The 25,662-nt window shown below is 43.5% G+C and overlaps 1 protein-coding gene across 19 annotated transcripts in view; it reads right to left on the reverse strand.

The window, feature by feature from the left end:
- ARVCF (ARVCF delta catenin family member) overlaps positions 1–25,662 on the reverse strand; it is a 456,576-nt gene that overhangs the window by 77,776 nt on the left and 353,138 nt on the right. For all 19 annotated transcript variants that reach the window (XM_072983699.2, XM_072983702.2, XM_078381689.1 and 16 more), the window contains 2 exons: positions 3,319–3,436; positions 737–908 (listed from right to left, as the gene is read on the reverse strand). In XM_072983699.2, the coding sequence (XP_072839800.2) occupies positions 737–908; positions 3,319–3,436 (290 nt within the window). The remainder of the gene's footprint in view (positions 1–736; positions 909–3,318; positions 3,437–25,662) is intronic.

Raw genomic sequence — 25,662 nt, forward strand, 5'->3', positions numbered from 1 at the left:
TTTTCCACGTTCATATTTTGGGAGAAGGATTGTTTTTTTAAGGTTCAGATACAGAATTGCTGGCAATTCTCACACGTTTGCATTCCCTGTTCACAGAATGCAAAAGTAGAAAAGAATCCTTGCAATTTTCCAAAAAAATATTATTATTTTTTCAAAAGCAAGAGGGTGGAATTTCAGTAGATTACATTGCGCTGACTTCCTGTCATTTTATAATTTCTCATAAAGCCTCTGGATGAAGCTCTGTTATGAGACAACATCATTCCAAGCAGCATCTTGGGGCGGAGGGGGGGAGATTTCTTTTAATGCAAGCCATTGTGCTGGACCACATTATGTGTTTTTTTTTGGGGGGGGGGAAATTAAAATGGCAGCAAGAAGAAGATCCAGTAGCATAAAGGGAGCATGGCTCTCCTAGCCCTGAAGACCTGCTCCTCCATCTACCTACATGAAATAACAAAGACGGAAGATGGTTTTACCTGCATGCTTGGACCTTCAGCATTTAAAATGTTAACTCAGCACCCAGGTTTCTGGCCATTTGTGAGACAAGCACATAGGGCTCCTTTATCACATAATTCATTACATGGAATGATTTGGGGCTTTGAACATTGAATATGCATCCAGGGGAGAAAATACATGTGCTCACCGAGGGATTTTTGTTGCAAAAAAAGAGTGGTGTTGTTAATGTGAGCAGAGAAAGGACGGCCTCATTGACTTCTAATGATATGGTAAGAACACAAACCTTTGGCTTTTTTCCCACCAAAGCAGCCGGCATCATCTTTCCTCTTCTTCTGAGTCCCCCCGAGGCCTCCGGACTGGTTGACTTCGAAGTCCTGGTATTTGTCAGCTCCGGGGACCTCTTTGTGGACGTGGTAGGAGAGATTCCTCATGATGCATACACAGTTCTCGACAGACTGGGACGAGGCAGTTACAGAAAAGGAAAAGAAAAATCAAAAAGGAAAAGAGCAATTGCAACCTGGAGTCATTTATCTTATTATGCAATGCAAGAAATAAACAAAAGCATACTGTACGTTTTCTTAAACCCAGAGTTTTGGAAATTAAAAGTGTCGTGGTCATAGAGCCCAGAAGCCATTGACTAGGCTGGCTTGGCTTGCTGGGGAGTATTCATGCTCTGCTTAAACGTGGTCAAATGATTTCCCCATCTAACCTGCTATGGGGCAGGTCCAGACCTCCAGTAGCGAAGGGCGTTCCCGTCTTCAGATGTTCAGGACCTTGGGGAGCACCAGTAAAATTCAGAGGAGAATCTGCACCTTCTGCATGAGAGGTAGACATGCCCTGCCAGAGATGCAATATTTCTCTGTCTTGATAGGTGGGACACAAGGATCGTGGCCACAACTTGGCTGGGTCCCATGGGGTCCATGATTATACCGGAGAAAGCTAGTGACTCCCGTTTCGTAGGGCTAGCACGTCCGTTCCGGATTTTATTCCAAACTGTACGGCAGCTCTCCAAGGTGCTGAGCAATTTGGGAGCCAGGATTTAGCTTCCCGGATATCTCCTGTGAAAGTCATACTAAAATCCAGAACAGATCCCAGGAAAGAAGAGTCATCATCAGCCTCCAACAGGGTCCCACCTGGGAACTGGGATCCATGGGCTAAGAAATAGTGGGATTAAATTATTCACCTGGTCACTTTTTGGAATCTAGGGATGTAAGAAGGTTGGAATCTTTGTATACCTGTACCAAGAGCCTCCATTAATAATGACAAATGCTCTCAGGTTCTCCAGTTGAAATCCATTTTTTTTGGTCCTTTAAGATACGCACTTCCTCCCCTCAATAAACAAAACCATAGCAAAGAAAGTATGCTTCTTCTTTTCCATCCTTTGCTCTAATTCACTGACAGAAAACAAATTTTGTATGTATACGCCTCCCCTGCCCCCCGGGGTTCAATTTCAAGCTAATGAGTCCCAGGTGGCACAACAGCCACTGCCAGGGACCAGAATAATTTGTCAGGACGTTTGTCAGGAGACTGGAAAACAATGACAAAATCCACATGGGAGGATGGCCAGAAGAGCAGAGTTTGAAAAAGTTACTTTAAGGAAGAATGAACACAATGGAACACAGAAGCTGCCCATAGCTAAGCAGTAGTGGCATAGCGCTCTGCCAGTAGTAGGATACCAGTCCCAGACCCTGGATGGCTTCCACTGGTCATTAAGATTTATTTATTGGCTTTAGAAGTGGACTGGGAGCGTAGGAGAAAGCAGCAAGCCCCTTCACAGGGGCTGAGTCCTGCTCCTTGATCAGACCAGATGCAACAGCTAAAGGAAGGGCTTGATGCTTAGATCACATGCCTCATGCAAAATTTTCAGGCCAAGCTAGGAAAAATCACCCTACAGGTTTTTATGTGTATAAGGCTCTCTGAATCTCCAGATTCAGATGGCAGTCATATCGGAAGAGTTTACGGTGGCAGAGGTACAGTGGACCCTTGACTTAAGGAATTAATCCGTATTGGAACGGGTGGCTGCAGGTCAAAAAGTCTGTAGGTCAAGTCTCCATTGACCTACAGTGCATTGAAAACCGATTAATCCCATAACAGGCCGTTTTTGTTCCATTTTGGGTTTTTTCTGGTCTGCAAGTCAAATCTCAGGCTGCAAGTCAAACCTAAATTTTGCGGCCAGAGAAGACTGCAACTCAAAAAGTCTGTAAGTCAAGCCGTCTGTAAGTCAAGGGTCCACTGTACATGGACTGCACTTGAAAATATTTTCTTTAATGGTAATTTTCTGAGTCTAGCCATGCCTGGACCTCCCCCCCTCTTGCTTTTACAACACACACAAATCCTCAGCTTTCCATAAAAAACAAGACCTTGGTTTTCCCATCATCATCATCATCATCATCATCATCATCACCATCATCATCATCATCATCATCATCATCATCATCATCATCATTATTATTATTATTATTATTATTATTATTATTATTATTATTATTATTATTATTATTATTATTATTATTATTATTATTATTATTATTATTATTATTATTATTATTATTATTATTATTATTATTATTATTCCTCCACCTATTTCAAAAGAAACAGCCATATTCTATGGAACTCGGTCTCTTTTCCAGGGAAGAATGCCGGTTTGCACACCCCTTCGAATAATTCAGTGTAGATGGTGGTTTCTTCCAGAAAACATATTCCTCCGGCTGAAGGGTGGAGCAGAACTTCCGTAATGTTGATATACTGACAGATTTAGGCCAGGAGTATATAGGCAGGCTTGCCATTGCGTTTTTTAAAAAAATTATTATTTTTTAAAAACCCTTTGAGGGCGACCGTTCCAGATCACAGGAAGCCGCTGCTCACCTTGTTGTCCGTATCTTTCTTGCCTACAGCCGACTGCAGGGCGTGAAGGAGGGCATCGACCAAGCCCTCGCACTCCCGGAGTCGTCTGCGTGCTTCGGCGCCATCTGAACTAACGTTCCTGCAAATGAGAGGTCGGGACTGTCATCAAGGGAGCTTCCAAAACAAATTGAGTAACTTTCTCTTAGATGCTTATTAGAGTCATTCAACACCAAATTAACGTTGCAGTTCTTGTAATCTCGCAGGCTGCCTCTCGTAGGCAGGGCTGAGAAGGAATTTTCTGGGCTGGGGTGAAGTGTCAGTTTATCTCACACTAATAGTTCCCCCTCCTGCCTCTGATTTCAGAGAGTTCTGCCTCTCTGCTCAGCTCTTTCCCCACCTATTTAGTCTGTTGGAAGCAGCCAGTCTGTTTGAGGCCCGTTGCTGTAGGCAGCCACGTTTTGTTAGTTTGCTGTTTGTTCTGTTCAGAGCTGTAAGTAAAAGAAGTGGTTATTATTATTTCTATTCTTAATGCTTCAGAGTGAGTTATTGAGGCTGTAAGTGCCGGCTGACCACTAAAAAGGGGGTACACTCAACTGGGAGAACGTGAAGCTATTCTACTCTGTGAACCCCCTGCACTTCTGCTGCCCGGCTAGATGATTTTTTTAACCAACATTCAAAACTGCAACAATAAATTAATCATTTGCAGAACCAACATTGTACAGGAGCTGGAGTGTTCCCACAAAAAACAACTATTTTCATTTTTTTGTCTTGCCTGCACATTCACCAAGGTGCACTTGGGGGAAAAACAAGTCAAGTTTTCTGTGTGTAAAATGTTCCGATCTGTTCACTTATCAGAGAATAGGAAGCCACTTAAAATAGCGTTGCATTAAAAACCTATATAGTACACACACTGTTTAAGAAAATACCTCTTTCGGCGACATTGAATTTTAATCCCAGCTACAGTGGATCCATTGAAATCAATGAGACTTATGCTGATTGTAATTAATGAGCTCAATTCAATTCTATGAGTATACTCTCCGTGAGACTAAAATTGGATTCTCTTTTATTTATTTGGGAAAGACCTCAGGGTTTCTTTTCCTTCGGCTAGGTAGCTTAATTACATAAGTCACAAACCAAATACAGATTCACAACAATATTAGGGTGTGTGTGTGTGTGTGTGTGTGTGTGTGTGTGTGTGTGTGTGTGTGTGTGTGTGTGTGTGTGTGTGTGTGTGTGTGTGTGTGTGTGTGTGTGTGTGTGTGTGTGTGTACACGCGCGCGCAGTGAGCCAGGCATCACATTTCTGCCAAATGGCCCCATTTCCGGTCCTGAAAAATCAATAGATCCAGATCACTGTCAGAGCTTGAAAATAATTTGCCACAAATTTTTAACAACCATTGCAAAAGTCATTATTTAAATCCTTGTACTCCCATGATGTTAATCGGATGGGTACGAGTTGATAGCCAATACATACATACATACATACATACATACATACATACATACATACATACATACATACATACATACATACATACATACACACACACACACACACACACACATACATACATACATACATACATACATACATACATACATACATACATACATACATACATACATACATACATACATACATACATACATACATATATCCCAACAGATTGATGTTTATATATAAACCTCTTGGGATGTATGTATGTATGTCTATGTATAATATTAGCTATGCTGGCAAGCACAGATAATAAACTATGTCCACCAGCATAATAAATCTTTGCAATAAACTACGATATTAAAAAGTCAGTGCAGGCATTTACTGCTGCACACCGAGTCGTACAACTCTGCATGGAACCGCAAGTGCCTATTCGAACGTCTTAACTTTCAGCAATTTCCCGGCAAGGTTTATGTTAGTTCCATTATGCTATCATGAAAACACAGTAAGATTTTGGCCAGCGTTTTGTGTTACTTTAACTTGGGGGCTGTAGCTATTCTTAGCTGTGTGAATGCATGTTTTTTTTTCCCAAAGAGAGGCAGCTTGCTACTCATTAGAAAGAATCCTTGCTTCAGTTCCTCGCTGCACGTGAGTCAGTGGGCTCCATGTACAATCCAGAATCCAGCCCTCCTACCCTGTTTCCCCAAAAATAAGACCTAACCTGAAAATATGCCCTAGTATTATTTTTCAGGATGCTGGTAATATAAGCCCTACCCCAAAAATAAGCCCCAGTGAAGTCAAACCCTGCCCTCTACTCTTGTGCAGCAACCAGAAGATGACAGGACTACATTTGAATCAATGCAGATGGTTGTACATGAAAAAAAAAATATATCCCCTGAAAATAAGCCCTAATGCGTTTTTTGGAGCAAAGATTAATATATGACCTTTCTTATTTTTGGGGAAACACGGTAGTTACCAGATCATACATGAAGATACCTGACACGTAGATCAAGGAGGGATCCCATCAGGAGCTGAGCTGGGCAATCTACCTCTTCACTGACTTCATTGCTCCTTGATTCCGTCACAAGTGACACAATGGAACTTTAGACAATAACTTATTTCTTTATTTCATGAATGTATATACCATCTCATTAATGCTATTCTGGATGTTGAACAAACATTAAAAAAGAACCAAGCAATAACAAAGAAACAATCCATCAAGACGATAACAGTAAAAATAAAAACAAAAATATATCAAGTTCCAAAGCCGAGGTAGCACAACATTTCATAATAAAATGGCAGGCCATTAGCACTGTGATAAATTGATTTTTCTTAGTAAGTTCATTAAACTAGTTAATGGCTGCAAATTAGTTTCTGAATTAACATCAACAACTCACTTTTTACACTAACATTGCCCAGGCTTGAGCCCTAAAATCCCATCTTTTTATTTTGCAAAATTTGCTTCTTCTTCTTTTTGCTGGCTGAATTCCTGGAGGGACATTTGATTAAAAATGCAATACTGCGGATGTAACAGGGGCTGTGTGTTTTCCTTGCTTGGAAACCACATTCCGACAGGTAGTTCTAACTAGGTTTGTTTCGAATCCAGCTACTGTACAGTGGTGTCTCACTAGACAGTTACCTCGCATGACAATTTTTTCACTAGACATTGACTTTTTGTGATCGCTATAGCGATTCGCAAAAAAGTGATTCCTATGGGGGAATTTCTCTGGACAGTGTTTGGTCCCTGCTTTGCAAACCGATTTTCGCTAGACAACAATTTTGACAGCTCCCTCCGTGCTTGCAAAATGGGTGTTATCGGGACCTAAGCTTCGCAAGACAGCTATTTAAACAGCTGATCAGCAGTTCGCAAAGCGGTTTTCCTATGGCCGATCTTCGCTAGATGACGATTCTTCCCCATTGGAATGCATTAAACAGGTTTCAATGCATTCTAATGGGGAAGTGCTTTTCGCTAGACAATGATTTCGCTAAACAGCAATTTCAGTGGAATGGATTATCATCGTCCAGCGAGGCACCACTGTACCTGAGCCCCACGTATCTCTCTGGTTTGAGGGGGTTTAATGGCTTGAAGAACTAGCTGAGGAAATAAGTTTTAAAAATTTGTTTATCTGGGTTTTGTTTTTGTTGTTCACATTTCTTCAGAGGGGCTTTCTAGTTCCCGTGCCAAACAGCTCACCGCCTTCGACAGAAACGTCTTCTCGAGATGCAGATCAAAGGAAATGATCCACAGTGCTGCTTTATATTTCTGTTTAATCTTTCAACACGGCATGTGGAAAAGTCATATTGTGCAGAAGAAGGCCTCGCCGTGTACTGGGAAATTCCTCAAAGACTGGGAGAGACAGGCTGTCAGTCTAGAACAGCCCCCTGCTCCCCAGCGCCCTTGAGGACTGTTGTGATACAAGTCGCTGACTCCCCCCATAATGACTAACCAGAAGTATAGTTGAGTAGGTACTTAATCACCATCACCATCACAGAACTTCAGGGCTGAAAGGAACCCTATGGATCGCGGAGTCCAGCCCCTGTCAAAAAGGCACAGTGGGGAAATCGATCTCCCAACCTCGGGCTTTGCAGCCAGATGTCTAAACCCTTGAGCTATCCAGCAGTTCATGCAGTTTCTTCCTACATAGGAGGAGAAATTAGCCTGTGGGGCCCACGTCCCTCTCTTTGCTGCTGTTGTTTAGTCGTTTAGTCGTGTCTGACTCTTCGTGACCCCATGGACCAGAGCACGCCAGGCCCTCCTGTCTTCCACTGCCTCTCGCAGTTGGGTCAAATTCATGTTAGCCGCTTCGATGACACTGTCCAACCATCTTGTCCTCTGTCGTCCCCTTCTCCTCTTGCTCTCACCCTTTCCCAACATCAGGGTCTTTTCCAGGGAGTCTTCTCTTCTCATGAGATGGCCAAAGTACTGGAGCCTCAGCTTCAGGATCTGCCCTTCCAGTGGGCACTCTGGGTTGATTTCCTGCAGAATGGAGAGGTTTGTTCTCCTTGCAGTCCAGGGGACTCTCAAGAGTCTCCTCCAGCACCACAGTTCAAAAACATCAATTCTTCAGTGGTCAGCATTCTTTATGGTCCAGCTCTCACTTCCATACATCGCTACTCAGAAAACCCTCTCTTTACATGTTATCAATACAACAGCCCTGTTTTAAGACTTATAATAATCTATGTACAGCCCTGCCTCACTCTATCCCAGTTTCGTCTCCCTACTTCACGTGAAGGACAACATGTCTGGAGAGAGAGAGAGAGAGAGAGAGAGAGAGAGAGAGAGATGTGCTGTGTACACTCTCCATATGAAATGTGATCCTCATCTTTGACAGTCCTTACTCACATGAGGAACCCTGGCAAACACTGGATCTCTCTCTCTCTCTCTCTCTCTCAATTTCTACATGAATAGGAAGGTGACAGTAGCAATGACCCAGTGGTGGGTGGCTAAAGTACCCCACAGCTTGCATATATACAACCTCCAATACCTCAGCAGGGCCGTTACCAAGTGAAACGTCTCTCCAAAAGGCTGGCAAAGGCCTTGCCGGTCGAGCATTCTGTTCCTCACTGTGGTCAGTAAGGCGCACCCCATAAACAGCCAGGAGATACCAATAACTTTCTCCCAGTACTGATAAAAGTATTAAGGGCATGCTGGAAAAGGTCTGAGACACTTCCAAAAACCCAACCACTACCAGGAAGGTGGCAAATTCTGGGCACTGAAGTTCAAATAGTAACTTTTTTCTAAAATATGACTCTGCTACATTTTTGAATATGTCTAACCCTGTTGTCACTGCAAAGCAGGCACTTGACTCCGCATCTTGTAGCAGAGAATTCCAAAGGATTACTGGGTCCCGTGGGGGTGGCTGTCTCCCGTTGCCTCTCCTGAATTTCCATCCAACGCTCCTCGCGTGGGAATCAATGTTCTAACATCACTAGGGTGGTTGTCCATGAACCTTCTGCATACCACACCTAATTTTACACCATGGCAATCACAAAACCACCCAAATGCTGAAGTCAACCTGTCTAGGTAAGTGAACTGAGTTTCATTAGCATGCTATTGCTGGAACTTTGGCTATAAGCCAGTCAAATTCACAATAATATCATAATATACCAACCGCTGATTCGACCGATTCATTACTGAAACAGCGACGTCTACGTTGGCTTGGGCACGTCGTGAGAATGGCTGATGGTCAGATTCCAAAGGATCTCCTGTATGGAGAATTAGTGCAGGGAAATCGCCCCAGAGGGAGACCGCAGCTGCGATACAAGGAGCTCTGCAAGCGGGATCTGAAGGCCTTAGGAATGGACCTCAACAGATGGGAAACCTTGACATCTGAGCATTCAGCCTGGAGGCAGGCAATGCATCACGGCCTCTCCCAATTTGAAGAGACCCTTGTTCAGCAGGCCGAGGCCAAGAGGCAGTCCCGAAACCAGCAAAACCAGGGAGCTGGACAGGGAACAGATTGTATTCATCTTCAGTGTGGAAGGGATTGTCATTCTCGAATTGGCCTTCTCAGCCACACTAGATGCTGTTCCAAGTCCTCTGTACAGAGCACGCTACCATAGTCTCTCAAGACTGAAGGATGTCTACCACAGCCAGATACCTAACTCAGTAAATTTATCAACCCAGCATAAAGGAATATTGGGCTACTCTAAAAAAATTAAGGAACCAGGCTATGCAATCCATTTAAAAAGGGGAACCCTTACATAAATGTTCTGAACGCACACCTTGAAGCAACTGTGATAATCACAGCTGGACTCCACCTTCCAGTAACTTTTAATAAAATAAGACATTTCACTTAAAACCCCTAAAGTGACCCCATTACAGTGAAAACGTAGTTAGTGCTTGGAGCATGCATGCAATTTAAAGAAACTGTTGTTTTTTTTAAATCCCTCCACTATATTTTTATTCTCTTGCAGTCTGAAGGGTCCTTCATTTAACGCAAGACTGACAGAATTTTAATGAAGGAATGATCAGATTACTTCCCAAAGACAGCGCCCGCCTTGGCAATTTACCATCGCGTCTTCCATATAGAATTTTAAGTGGATCGCTTGACAAGCGCATCTCTAGCCGTGTCCATTATGCAGATATTAAAAGCTCCAGGGATGCAAACGGCATTGTTAATTTGCTTGTATTAGTAAATGCTTGCATTTATGTACTGATCAGATGACAAGGGATAATAAACAGACAACCTCCTAGCAAAGTGTACTTACAATACACGGCTGTTTACATCTCACCCGGTGTCATCTCTAGTGTATCAGAGTTAGGGCTCACTGGGTTGAAAGCCTGGGAGTTTCCCACTAGTAGAGTTTATGATGTCTACTACTACAACTTAAAGGTTATATTGTGTCCTTAAAGGTTAGCTGCATTCAGCACAGTAACTGGGTGTGTGTGCGTGCATGCAAATTTTCCCAGGAACAAATATAGTGGTGCCTCGCAAGACGAGTGCCCCGTTTAATGACAAAACCGCATTATGATGAACTTTTTGCAATCGCAAAAGCGATCGCTTTACAATGGTTTCAATGGGGGAATTTCGCTTTGGGATGATCGGTTCCCTGCTTCGGGAACCGATTCTCGCAAAATGACAATTTTTGGCCAGCTGATCGGCGGTTTCAAAATGGCCACCGGGTAAAAAAAAGGGCTCCCTGCTGTTTTCTGGGATGGATTCCTCGCTGCACAGGCAGCGAAAATGGCCGCGCTATGGAGGATCTTCACTGGACGGTGAGTTTCAAGCCCATAGGAATGCATTAATCGGGTTTTAATGTGTTTCTATGGGCTTTTTAATTTCGCATTATGACGTTTTCTTTCTACAGTGATTTTGATGGAACAAATTAACATCGTAATGCGAGGCACCACTGTACAGTATTGTTCTAAGCTACCTCTGCTATAATGAAATCTATTTTTAGGTAGCTTTGGATAGCTCAATGAGTTAGGAGACAGAGTTGGGAGAAGGGCCAGCCTGTGTGGCCTTGGGCCAGCTGCACAGTCCCGGCGCGCCCCCTAGAGGAAGGGAAAGGTACCGCGCTTCTCAACATTCAATCTACACCTAGAAAACTCTGAAACTTGTCAAAAGTCAGAATTATCTTGACGGCACATAATTTATTAATACACTTAAGCCTTAATTACATAATCAATATTCTTTAGTTTCACAGAAAACCGGGTCCTGGGGAAACTGAGAACTGCTAGAAATCATTTGTTTAGATGCATCGACACAGTCGCCTGTATTTTAGGGCTCACCTTGAGGAGTGTAAATATACAACCTGCCATAATTAGCCCCAACGCTTCAAAACTGACTAGTATGCTACCGCTCTCCAGGGACTCAAGAAGAGTTTGTCTGATGGGAACAAGATACAATGTGAAATTGAAAACTAGGATGCTTCCTTTACTGGGAGCAGTAATTATATTTGTTAAAAAGAGTTCTGTTCTCCCAGCAATTAGGTAAAAACCTGGCATGGGTAGCCATCAACTCATAGCTGATAGAATGAGATGCTTTTTTTTTTTTAAACAGGAGAAGGAGACAGAACAGGAAAAGGATGGGGAGGTTTTGAGCTCTCTTTTTTTCTTTCTTTTCTTAAGACAGGCGGGTCAAAGAGGGTTGCTTGAAATACATATATCATGCGGATGTAAAAATCCCACCAAATGGCATAACGGACATCTATGTGGCCTTAAGCAACCCAATTTAACCAGATCCAGCCCCCTTCAGTTGCACCATCTAAGTCAAAGGCTATGTTGTTAGGCATCCTTCAGTCTCGAAAGACTATTGTAACATGCTCTGTATGGAGGACTTGGAACAGCGTCTAGTGTGGCTGAGGAGGCCGATTCGAGAGTGACCATCCCTTCCACACTGCAGACAAATCCAATCTGTCCCCTGTCCAGCTCCCTGGTTTTGCTGCTTTTGTGACTTCTTACGATTGTTGCATGGTGCACAGTTATCAATCTGCTTGTCGGGTTTGACCCTAAACCCCACGCACCCCGTGGAGTTAACAGACCGTGGCGAGGTAGCACCTTACTGGCTGGGGGCTGCCCAGCTTAAGGCGGGCGGTATCTACCTAGTGAGGTACAATGACCTCTCCCACCGTCAGAAGTAGCCCCTGGCATCCTGCTCTACGCCAATTGAGCAAAGACTTATAACTGGTAACTGCTACTTCCCGTGTTGTTTTGACGCTGTATGCGAAGCTGGAGTGTCCTCTCCAGAGCACAAAGCCTGGGTAAAATAATATGTAGGATAGGCTGTTACCCAAGCAGCAAATCCCCCCTCTCCACGTCACTGAAATTGCCCGGTGGAAAGGCAAGAGCCAGTACGACTGGTTCCAGTGACGTTGCAGGAGTTGGCAGAATAACACAAACTGCCTCCGGGACCTCTGGGACTTTGCCTCGAGGTTAACTCCTGAAGCCCTTTCCATAAGTGGATACAGCCACAAGGCAGTGGAGGTTTAAAATTGGAGTTTTCCTTCTCCTAGATGGGCTGCCTTCCAGGGCTGACAAGCCCCACCTACCCAGCCTCCTCTCAAAGCCTATGGTAGCTCTGTATTTACGAACGTTTGCCAACCTGATGAGCGGAGGCTGTTGACTCTGTTTGCCCGGGGCCGATAAATCTGGTCCAGGTTTTATTTCGAATTTTATGGGTGCCTTTCAAGGTGCAGAACCCTTTTGCAAGAATAAGTTCACTGCCTTTGTTAGCTCTCTTATACTTTGGAGCAAAACCTGGCCCCTCCTTTATATCAGATGTTTCAAGTATTTCTGATTCTTGGCCACGGTGATTCTGGCGGGCAGGAGTTAAAATCTAAAACATCTGCAGAGCACCAGGTTGGAGGAGGCTGGTAGGTACTGTAAATAAGGTTAGAATAACAAGCACAAGGTGTTAGCACTTCAACTGACGTAATAACTTCGGTTTTCTCTCCCAGCACTCGGCAATCCTGTGTCACCTTGGATTATGCAGCAAACGCCTCTGTTTAAGATTAGCAAAGAAAGATGACACAAGGACAGAGTGTGGAAGAGAAACAGACCCACATAAATCGACTGTCGTTTTCAAAACTGTCACTCAGCTTACGGCCAAGAATGTGTACTGTACGTGTCTCCTACGATTCTACCCTACAAGCATATTGTGTTTCATGTTTTGTTTCGCTGCACGTTTCTAGATCTCGTGCGGACACTAAGAAGGGAGCAGAGGCTAAGAAGACGTGGCCCCTATTGTGGCTTGGAAATATCTCTCCCAGGGCTGGACTTTCAGCATGGCTGGCTAGGATGCAGCGAAGAAATGGGTCCTGTCATCAGCACCCATTTCTTTCCCTTCTTGGCCTTCGAAGATTTGCAACCAAACCAAAAAAAACACACACCCTAATCTCTTTCGGGCATCAGAGTGGATTACTCGACTCTAAATACACTAACAGGGGCTTCATCTGCAGAACAGCATGGGTGTGTGTGTTCCCTTTCTTTTACTGTTCCTTCTCCATAAAATGAAATGCCCTGTATGTATTTAAATGCATATTACTTGGAACCGGAAGCTGATTCAAAACCCAAAAGGCTGCATCTTCTTCCATACCAGCTTGCCAAATTTTAGGCTCTCGGCAGAGGCCCTTCCTTCTGCCCGATCGATATGTGCAGTGGAATTGAAATGAGAGCCTTCTTAGTGGTTGCTCCCAAGCTCTTGAACTCCATGGCAAAGATTGACCCTATTCTGATCACGTTCTGCTTGCGGGTAAATATATTTTATTTAGCAGCCCTTTGGGGTCATTGTTCCGGCCATGCCAAATGCTTAATTTTGTCGATTCGCTGTTCTGCTTTTCCACCACTTTTATTAATTTTATTGACACACTATTATTATAATCATCATCATGTGCCATAAAGTCCAATGTGAGTTTATGGGCAACCCTTTCCAGGGTTTTCCAGGTAGAGAATATCCATAAGTGGTTTGCCATCCCCTTCTTCTAGGGGTGCATTGGGACTGTGCAGCTTGCCCAAGGCTACAAAGGCTGGCTCTGTTCTCAGGAGGCTCAGTGGGGGAATCAAACTCCCAACCTCTGGCTCTGCAGCCGGATACCTAAAAAACTGAGTCAGGCAGCCAGCTGATCCTCTATCTGACTGTAGTTATATTTTCATGGTGGTTGTGCATTTCATGTTGTACTTTCAAACTGTTAGCCAACATGAAGGCAGGATGCAAATTTGCCGAAGGAAAAAAATTACAAAACATTAGCTACCACTGGCAAACCGTTTCCATACCACACTTAGTCTTGTCAGGATATTTGCCTCCTTTGATAAAGCTAACTTACAGATGTAAACAACCTTATGTTAGCATCATCCTTTCCACTGGTACCACTTGGAAGAAATAGTTACAGTGGTGCCTCGCAAGACGATGATAATCTGTCCCACTAAAATCACTGTTTAGAGAAATCATTGTCTAGTGAAAAGCATTTCATCATTGGAATGCATTGAAACCTGTTTAAAGCGTTCCAATGGGGAAGAATTGTCGTTGTCTAGCGAAGATCGGCCATAGGAAAGCCGCTTTTCGAACCACCGATCAGCTGTTTAAATCGCTGTCTTGCGAAGCTTAGGTCCCGAAAACACCTGTTTATGAGCGTGGAGGGAGCTGTCAAAATCGTCGTCTAACGAAAATCGGTTTGCGAAGCAAGGACCAAACATTGTCCAGCAAAATTCCCCCATAGGAATCACTGTTTTGCGAATCGCTATAGCGATCACAAAAAGTCAATGTCTAGTGAAAAAACTGTCATGTGGGGTAACTGTCTAGTGAGGCACCACTGTAAATGACCCACATTTCCCTACTTTCTATGCAGGGTGGGGTGAAATGACTGCTGCTTTTAATTGCCCCAGCCTCTCGTGAATCCAGATGATCCACATCCTTTGCGTACTTCATGAATCTACACCAGCTTGCTTACTTCAGTCAGATCGACACAAAAAAGGCTGCATCATCACAACATGGACTATCTCACCTGGATGCAACAGCAATCACCCAGCCCTATCTCTCCCTCGACTTTCGCAAACACTGAAGACAAGAACGAACGACCTCTATTCGCTCCTCAAATGCTAACCTGCCAAGCATCTCTGCCAACCTGCTGGCAGAAATAATGTGCAGACGATCTGTACTGCTATTGAAATATATCTGCTTTCCTTAGGAAAACAAAACAGAGGAGTCCTGAGTAAATGTTAAAAGGAAAAGTAAATTCCGACCGTTGTAAAAACCCATCAGACGGAAAAACAGGTTCCCTCGCCATCCATGGAGGGAGAGATGGAGAGAGGGAGAAGAGACACTAGGAATCCATTCTTCGTTTGCTGACAGGCATGAGGAGGTCTGTTGGGGCCTCAGGATTATCTGCAAGTCTCAAGCAACTTGATGGCCTTTTGTGACCAAGAAGCCGATTTCAAAACAGTTCATCCGAGCATCAACTTTTGGGCTGAGGGAAGTCAAAGACATCAAAGAATACTATGCTTTGCTAGGAGTGAGCGTAGTCCATGTTAACAGTGAACATAGCGAAGGATGATACAGCGAGACACCACGGGCTGTGCTAGCATCAGATTTCAGGAGAAACGTCTTGCGAAAAGATGTGACCAGCAGATCATGAATAAGCTTCCTCTTCACCACTCTCAAACACTGCTATTTATTAGGTGTGTGTTCCTCTCTGCTTTTTTCCCCCTCTCGGCCCAATTCACACAACCAACCAGAAGGAGATAACCAGATTAGCAGAGATTGCATAGATGGTAAACATTTTGGGATTTTGGACTACAACTTCCAAAATCCCACAGCCAAGGAGAATAAATATCATTGAATTACATGTCCCACTGTAACCCATGAGTTCTTGGACTGCAGCTCTCAGAAACTCCAACCACTTTAGTGAAGGCTTCTACAAACTGCAGTCCACAAACATTTGGGTCTAGGTGACAGTCTGTCAAGACAAGTGACTTATCTCAGAAGAATGACTGATTAAAAAGAAGCACACAACCCATCCAAGACTTCTAATTCAGAAACACCCATATGCAGCAAGGCGGCCTCTATTGCAGTTCATCGATTCAGTTTACGCAAATGGGATAATTTGGATAAAAATCATTTTCATCAATGGGAAACCTCTGAGATTGGCAGAAATACAAAGTTGCCTCAAAGGCAAAAATATTTTTCCCCCCTGTTTGTCATTCTTGCATGCAAAAATCAGACAGTGAAAGATTTACATCCATAGTTTGGACAGGAACATGTGGTAGCCATTGCTCTGAGAAGCTACTGGATACTACAGTGGATCCTCTACTTACGGAATTAATCCGTATTGAAACGGTGGCTGCAGGTTGAAAAGTCTGTAGGTCGAGACTCCATTGACCTACAATGCATTGAAAACCAATTAATCCGTAACCGGCCGTTTTTGTTCCATTTTTGTTCCGTTTTGGTTTTTTTCTGGTCTGTAAGTCGATTCTCTGGCTGCAAGTCAAACCTAAATTTTGCGGCCAGAGAAATCTGTAATTCGAAAAGTCTGTAAGTCGAGCCGTCTGTAAGTCGAGGCTCCACTGTACCCAGAAAAAACCACAGTGCAGGTGGAAACCAGCCAGACACAGGATAATGGATGAAAATGGAAAATGTATGAGAGGCAAAGAACGGATACACACCAGAGTGATGAAGATCAGTATAGATTCATCAATACCTTCAAGTGCTGACATGACCTTACTGATTCTGGGTCACCAGAAAATTCAGGATTAAAATCCTATTCTGAGAAGATCATCTTGGACTGTAATGTTAAACTCATATTTGAAAGGTGTATTACATGAAATCTATTTTTGTGGAGATTGTAAGAACACAATTTAGAATGACCACCAGATAGAAAAGAAAGAATGAAAGAAAAATTTGGCCCAATTAACAGGGACCTGCCTGACTGATGAAAAATATCGGTATAATATCAGAAATGCAATGTTAAAAAGCGCAGGAACATTTTTGAAATTAGATCTTTTGACACTTTTCGCGACGTACGTGAAGTGATTGGAAACCATTAGTATCCTAAATAATTATAGCAGCAATATTATTCATTAAATTCTAAATGTGTAGCAGAAGAAAACCAGAGGAAAGAGAATATGAAGTGCACAAATATGCTGTTTTACATTAAACTGATTCATTATATAAGTTGAAGTGCGTAATTTAAAATATATCAGGAAGCAGGATGGAAATATTTGACATATTTCAAAATGATAGAACGAGCAGGTAAAAAAAATGACATAATGACATCTGCATAATGCATTTTAAATTGCATTAATGGAACCAGTTGACCTTTCATTGTTCGCTAGAAAAGTAAAGCAGATCTATGTATAAATAGCACGATGTATTTCACATAATGAAACAATGAAAATCAACAATGGTTTCACCCTACAGAAGATTTGCTTCCATTTATTTGATAAAGGATCAGATTCCTTCCTTTGATATCAAGACTCTCCAGGAAAGGAAGATTTTTTTATTATTATTACTTGGAGTTGAAATCTGGAAACAAACCTTCCAGACGTCAAGCAACCAATATTGCTGCATCTTTTCTTTTACAGATTTCACTTCACAATGATTACTGAATAATATTCACACACATACACACACACACACACCCTTATTGTTTATATATGTAACTAATCTTGATTAGTATGCGGAGAAATACTGCCAAATCATGTGCCTCTGTAGTTCCAAGCCACATCTTATTTATGTTAACTTCCTCATTTCCTTATTTGCATCTGGATTCCTATTTATTTGAACGCAGAGAGAAAAACACACTTTTTAGCAGGCATATTTTGCCCCAAAGCTATCGCGTACATGTGTGTGTGGGACGCTCTATTAAGGCAAGGAAAAAAACCCTATTCCTGTCATTTCATTTCCATTTGGGGAGAGGCCACAACCGAAAAAAAAAAACTGACAGGAGGATGCTCGGTGTGATGATGATATTAGCCCCTTTCCCGATGCATCTACTCAAATCCTCAGCTCCAGCTTCTCGTCTCTTCCTATTAAAGTTTCCGACGTGAAGCCTGCCCAAGGTGACCTGTAAACATTAAAGAACATCATTGTGCATGGTCTGAATTTTATCTGGGGCATTTCCATGATGTAGTGAAAGCACCCTCCCAACAGCGAATGCCACTTCGAGCACGTAACTCAATGGAAAGGGAGAACCTTTGCCCCCCTCAATTTACGCACAGCGAAGGCGAGGCGCTCCCACTTCTCCCCCAATAACAAAGCTGGCTGGTTTCTGACGTGCAGGGAGCACGAAGTCTAATAAGAGGCAGAGAGGGAGACGGCGTCTGCATTTGGAGACAGAAGGCAGGACCGAAGCAGGGAAGGTTCATCAAGGAGTCGGACGAGCGCTGTTCGACAGCAGAGGGGGCTCTGACATTAAACAAGACTGCCTCAAAAGGTGTGGAAGAGAAGCCAAACACACTGAGAAAAGAAGCTTATCCAAATTACAGGGCAATCTCATGGGTGTCTACTCAGATTCAAGTCCACTGGATCCAAAAGGACTTAATCTCAGTAGAAATCATGGAGTCTGAAGGCATCCTAAAGATCATCTAAGCCAACCCACAACAAAGCAAGGAAATCCACTGCTACGGATTCCTTGATAGACGACAACTCAGGCTCTGATTAAAAGCCTCGAAGAAAGCAGAACCCACCACTTTCTGCGCCAGCCTCTTCGGTGGATGAACAACTCCTAACATCAGGACAATTCTTCTGATGTTTTTCCTGTAAGGTTATTCAACCGGTTCGGGAATAAAAAGTTATTCAACCGTTTTGTGATGGCCCTTCTAGTATCTGAGGAAGGCTACCATGAAATCTCTAAGCCCACAGGCTAAACATGCACAATTTTCTTCCACCATCCTCAATCAGATCTGGTCTCCAGCTCACTGTCTTGTAAGCAGACCCCAGAATAGCAGCCTTAGTCCTCAATAATAGTTGCATGAGGGGTATTTCGGGTCTCTCACAGCCTGTCCGCTTGGCTCCGTGGCTTCCTCTTTATGCCTCCATCACCCTCTGCCTTTCCCTCTCCAAGGCTGCTCCGTTAATATTCAAACCCCCTCGACAGCCTGACAACAATTTCACAGATAAGACATAGGATGTGTTCCTAACATATCTAGCTTCATGCCTCTTTAGTATCAAGCCATCAAGGACTGCGTTTATTTACAGCAGGGGCAGGCAAGCCTTGAAAGCTATACTTCTGGTTCCTACCGACTCCTTTGGGATTTGAAACAAGGTGGAGGGATGTTTTGTTTCAGACAAGGTTTGCATCCTCTGGAAGCTTCCAAAAGCAGGATGATAACAATTGCGGGATAGGTCAGAGGTTCAGGTCTCTGGCTGCAGAGACAGAAGTTGGGTGTTTGATTCCTCACTGGGTGTCCTTCACAAGGGCTGGATTCAGTCATCTATAGGGCCCCTTCCAGCTCTGCCGTTCCAAGATTAATGGCTTGTGAACTTTAGCCCACCCATTTAGTAACATGGACCCCATAAGAACAGCTTTTGGGCCCAGTCAGCCTCTAGGATCCACAATCCAAACCCAACGTGAGATATAGGTTTTTACGGGGCTGCGTGTTCATCGTTTCTTTCCCTCTCTTCTTGCAATCTCCGTTCTTTCACCACGCCACACTGTCTTCCCTCCCACGCACACTCTTTCTTCACACATATCACGCTCGAGAGAAAGAGAATGACTGAAAACCATGAACCACAGTTTTCCCCTGCTTACCCCATGCCAAGATGTACCCTGTGGAGATGGGATATAAAATAATGGCATCTCTAGCGATGCAAGCAGAAGCTGAAGGAGGAGGAGCAGCAGCAGCAGAGGAAGAGAAGAGAATCAAAAGGCAAGAAGGTTGGTAATAATATACAGGGAGAACAGATATGGGGACGGGGGGATCATCCCATTAGGTAAGGTTTTTCAGAAGGTATGCCATTCCTCAACAATGTTTTAATGCCCCTGTCTCAGCCGGGATGCGCAGTGCTTCCAAAGCCAGCACAGCCATTCTGAAAAAGATATAGAATACATGCTGGGGAGAAGTATGGACATCAGGTTACCTTACTACACACAACACACAGAAGGAACAACCAGCACCCATCCCACGGCCAGCTCCAATGCACTTGTTCCAGTTGCCCAACAACTGAGCCACTGCGAAAGCAACAGCAGATGGATGACGACAATATGGCTGGATAGGTAGGTAGGTAGGTAGGTAGGAAGGAAGGAAGGAAGGAAGGAAGGAAGGAAGGAAGGAAGGAAGGAAGGAAGGAAGGAAGGAAGGAAGGAAGGAAGGAAGGAAGGAAGGAAGGAAGGAAGGGAGTCTACTCTGTAGCCTTCGAACAATAAACTCCAAAAGACCATTTCGTCCTTTGATTTTCCGCACATACATACACCTTCCCAAAACATACAGCCATAAAGAGCTCATTTTGCAGTCTTGCTAAGCTGACTTGTCTCTCTACATTCAAGACATAAAACTGCAGATAGTTCCGTTAATTTTTTTCCAAATATATTTGTGGGTCATCTTATAGGTGACCTTTCAGCAAGAGCTTCGCTTTACACTCCTGTCATACCAATGTTTCATTGGCCTGTTGTGAGAGAATAACTAAGTTGTTGGTGCTTATTCAGATTACAAAATTATTATTCTGCTAGGAAAAGCTGCTCTTGCCATGAACATTCATCACAATATGGGCAGGATCTGCACAAAATTTGAGTCACCCAGTTGAACAAGGATACCATTTCAGAACTGGATGATTTTTTTCCCCCATGGTTTCTCTGCCCTCTGCTAGGGAGAAGCCATAGCAGTGGTAAAACACATATGTTGCTGAATCTTTGGGTTGTCTCCTAGAACATGTAGGAGGTGCTCAAAATAGTATTCCATGCACTGCATGATGCATTAGTGTTCGTGTTATGTTATGAGCTGCAGGGAAGCTATAGCAACATTTTGCAGTGTTATTTTACAGCAAACTTGTTCCACCCCAGATCTACAAAGCCTCCTGCCCCAAGGGGAGGGGATAGGATGTTGGTGCATGCATTTTTTTTCAACTGTAGCAAGTTTTTGGGTGTACAAGTCCTGGTGATGAAAGCATGCTTGTGTTGCACGTTTGTTGGAACTCCTGGCTGTAGAGCCGGAAGCCAAGAGTTCAAATCCCTGCTTTGCCCCTTAGGAGAAGGCCCAGTTGAGATCACTTGGAGTTTCAATGGCAGATGGGCTTACAAGTCCTGCCACAGGTCCCAGAGCACCACCAGAAGGACAGACTGGAAAACATCTTCTGGGTACGCCATACTTAAAAATTATAAGAGGGCTGCCATAAGTTGGAATCAACATGACAGCATGTAATTTTGTTATTATTTGATCATATAAAATCCATGACATGAACTGAGGATGTGCCAAAAGGTGATGCAGTACTAGAGTACAACTTTGCGATTTCCACTTTCCTGTTGATTGTGAAGTGAAAAAGGACTTTGTGAAACCAGACCGCTACTCTGCAGCTGAAACCAATGCATAATTTATTGCTATTGCAACTGAAACATCAGGGGCCGTCAGGTTGAACTTGAAAAATTCTTAAGAGTGACAAGAATTATACTCTCTTGCCCATGCAATAAGCCTCGGGACAGCCATATGCCATGATCCTGCAGATGATCTGGGAGCTAATTAAGAAGTTCCTTCAACTCCAGTGTTCTTTATTCAGCAGACGACAACAAAAGAACCGCTGCCTTATGAGATGTACAATCATGCATGGAGATCCAGCTTTTTGCTGGGTGCCTCTTGGAACATTAACAGCAATACTGAAAACAACATTCCTAACAGTCGATCCCCAGAGCTGCAGGACTGCATCCCATATAATCCCTAGACAACACAGTCAAAAGTTGCAATGGTGGGAGTTACAGCCCATCTAGAGACCCAGGTTTGGAAACAGTTCTCTTAAAGAAACCTGGGAAGTTCCAAAAGAACTCAACTCAGACACTTCATGTCCCTCTGAATCAAATGTTGGAGGAAGCAGTTTTCTAAGATCTCAGAAGGATCTTTCCAAGCACATCCTACTTTTCACCAATACATGCTAGAAAACCTAAGACCTTTGGAACACAAAGTGCCGTCTGTCCACGGAGCGACAGTCCTTCCCTGAAGAAGCTGGATGGCAACAGTGAGAATAAACAGGAAAAGAAGCATTTCCCTGGCAATAACAACACCCATAGTCCAGGTTGCTCTCCTTCTGGGCCTCAGTTTCTCACATACACCACCCCAGATACCATAAACCAGGGCCCAAGAGAAATGTGATGGCTTCTAGAGTCTGAATCACACCTTGATCACACATCAGAGCATCCACACCAACTGAACCCAAGGCTCCTTAGGTGGATGCTGCTGTAATCAGAGTAGCTGAAGCAGGCAAACACAAAGCTTACAGGATTTCTTGCTTTGTTTACTAGAACTCCAAGTCCCTGAAACCAAACCAATCAAACCAATCAAACCAATCAAACCAATCAAACCAATCAATCAAACCAATCAATCAAACCAATCAACCAAACCAATCAACCAACCAACCAATCAACCAAACTAACCAACCAACGAACCAACCAACCAACCAACCAACCAACCAACCAACCAACCAACCAACCAACCAACCAACCAACCAACCAACCAACCAACCAACCAACCAACCAACCAACCAACCAAGGTGTAGCGCTCTATCATGCAGGCACTCGATATGTAGGGAATAATCCACATCTGGGGCTCCTACAGGCTCAGGGAGCAGGGTTTAATCACTGGCACCCTTCCTTTCATATAATGCCTTTCAAAAACACAAGAGCTTTCAACAAGCAGATGCTCCTACAGGGGGACTACAAGGGAGAAGATCCCCACATCTTCTGCCTCCTCCCACACCATTCTGGACAGTCACCAGATACATTTCCAGGAGGATTAGGGGCATGAAGGGGAGAGAGAATCAATGGCAATAAAAGAAAATTATTTGTCCTCTCTTGGCGGATCACAACTGTCTGCAAATAGAAGGACATGTTGGAAGAAACCCAGGCATTCTAACACAGAATTTCTTATACTGGCCAAAGATGTGCATAGATACTGCCAAAGATTAAAAAGAAACAGTAAGTGCAGGCCAGTCTTGGATCTCTCTCTCTCTCTCTCTCTCTCTCTCTCCCCCCCCCCTCTCTCTCTCTCTCACACACACACACACATACACACACACACACACACAGAGGGGGGGAGGGAGGGAAAGGGAGAGAATTAGACTTGCATCTCTTAAAGTCTTGGATGTCAAAAACTCTTGCCAAAATGATGATGACGATGATGTGCCTTCAAGTCAATTCTGACTTACAGCTACTCTTTTCAGAGTTTCTAGGTTCAGAGTACTCAAGTTTTCCATTCATTCCCTTCTTCTGAAGGTGCTCTGGACTATGCAGCTTGCCCAAGGCCACACAGGCTGGCTCTTCTGGGACATACAGTGGGGAACTGAACACCCAGCCTCTGGATCCACAGCTACATAATCTTACATAGCTTTACAACTTGGACACGCCTGCTGTTACCTCTGTCTTGTGAACTGGTGGTGGCCTTCTGGCTGCATAAGAATCCACATTCGTGTTTGTTACTGGTATGTAAAGGGTATCTGGACTTTCTTCCATGAATTTCATGGCAGGGAGGCCCCCAGGCAATGTCCCCCCCCCCAAGCCAGGCACTGACTAGACCCTATCATGCTTATTTTCAGAAAGTCAGCTGCTTGACAACCATATATATACCCTGATGGCACAAGCTGGTCGTTTTTGCTGCCATTTAAATAAAGCCCCTGGCATTCTTAATACTCTCTCCTTCGTCCGCTTAGCTTCAAACAGGTAAAATAAATCCAATATTTCTTTTAACAAAGTTTTAAAAAGCAGCACACACACATACTCCCCCGCACACAGAGCATATCTATGTGCTTCTCCCAGACCAGCCAAGCTGGGAGATGCTCAAAGAGGCATCTCTCTTTCTCATAGTCAAAAGATTTATTGATTTTTCTCCCTTCTCTTTCTGCCAGTCTTGAGATCACCCTGCCTTGCCTGAGTGGGATGTCTGAAGGCAGAGACACAAAGAATATATATTATGCTATTATGGGTCTGCGCTGTTAGGTTAGCTCAAGAATAGGAAAACAGGGAAGATGTATGAAACAGAACCTCCTGAAATCTCTAACTCCCAAAGGCTTTTCTAGACATTAATCACGACTAACTGGCAAGGCTCATTAGCTTGCTTAAGTTGATACAGCCTTATTCAAGCTTCCCCGACCGGCTGTCCTCCAGATGTATGTGACTACAAGTTCCATAATTCCTAGATGGCATGAAAAAAAATGGAACCTTTTACTCCATTATTTGTGTTTCACTGCCTGTCTTTTGGAGAAGAAGAAAAACACATCCATTAAAATGTATTCCTTCTCTGCTCGTGTCAACTGGCTCTGCCTTGTTTGGCCTTAAAATAAGATTCAAAATAAGTAATGAGTGTGAACGCATGTAGCTGGAAGTGTGGAGTGTGGTGCTTTCAGTTCAGGCTGCCCTAAAGCCAAAAAAAAAAAGAAGAGAAAGAAGCTGCTCTAGAAACCAAGATGAATACCCGGTCAGCTTGTACAGTGCTCTAAGAAGGTTTGCTATGAGTTGGGACAACCACCAGCTACTCAGAATTACTTCCTGGGCAAATTTCACAAGCACTGCGAATCATCACCACCGCCACCCTCATGACTGCCACCATCATCTTATCGCTCCCTATTGGAACGCCTCTCCTTAAGATCAGCTTTCCATGCCTCTTGCACCTCTTAGGCTTTGATGCTGCAGGTGGCCCCATGAAGGGAGGCCAGGAGGTCTACCGCTAGAAGCTGGACCTTCTCTGTGGTGGCCACCTCTTCATACCTGTGGAGGTGCACCAGGCCCTTTCCCTCCTAATATTCAAAAAGCACATACAAACACCGGTTTTAAGATAAGCTTTTCAGGCTACACTGCCTCTATAACTGTTTACCACTTAGCCTTGTTTTTGGCCATTATACTTTGTGGTTTGTATCTTGTCCGTTGCAGCCATCTTGTGTTTTTAGGAGTGTTCTTCTTCTTTTATTTTATATTTTTATATTTGTGGGTTTGGTGTGGTGTGCTTGTGCTTTTTATATTTATATTACTGTTGGAAACCACCCAAAGTAGCAGCAATGCCACTAGACGGTGCAATATATAGCGGTGCCCCTCTTCACGATGACCCCGTTAGACGACGAAATCGCTTTACGATTAGTTTTTTGCGATCACTATAGCAATTGCAAAACAACGATTCAATGGGGTTTTTTCACTTTACATTGAATCAGTCCCTGCTTTGGGAACCGATTTTTCACTTCACAACGATCAAAAACAGCTGATTGTTGGGTTTTAAAAATGGCCTCCTGCTATTTTCCGGACCTATTTCCGGAAGACAAAGATCGAAAATGGCTTCCCCTATGGAGGATTTTCCCTTTACAATGGAACACATTAGCCGGTTTTTAAAGCATTCCAATGAGTTTTTTTTACTTTCGCTTGACGATGATATCGCTTAACAGCGATTTTAACGGAACAGATTATTGTCATCAAGCAGGGCATGACTGTATAATAAATAAAATTAACTGTGCTACAAGTGCTACAAAGGCATTGTGGGAAGTACATGTATGGGAAGAATGCAATCCAGTAGATTAAGAACAAAGAATACACTGCCTCCAACTGTTAAATATACACAGTATACAAGCAGTAAGTATAAGCTCTGGATAAGCTCTTTAAATTTCTTCTGCAGATTGCACCTGCAAAGCATATCTCATGAGAAATTAAAGGGCACCCGGAAAACAAGTGCCTACTTGGAATCCTGCCATGCTGTCTACAGTATACGCTGTTTGTATTTAACTGCTGACTGACTGTGCAATTTAAACCACTGTATTCAGTGCATTGCTTGTATTTAACGTTTTATGTTTTGTATGTAATTCATACATGTACTTG

The sequence above is a fragment of the Pogona vitticeps genome, chromosome 14, assembly GCF_051106095.1.
Source record: "Pogona vitticeps strain Pit_001003342236 chromosome 14, PviZW2.1, whole genome shotgun sequence".
Taxonomy (NCBI): domain Eukaryota; kingdom Metazoa; phylum Chordata; class Lepidosauria; order Squamata; family Agamidae; genus Pogona; species Pogona vitticeps.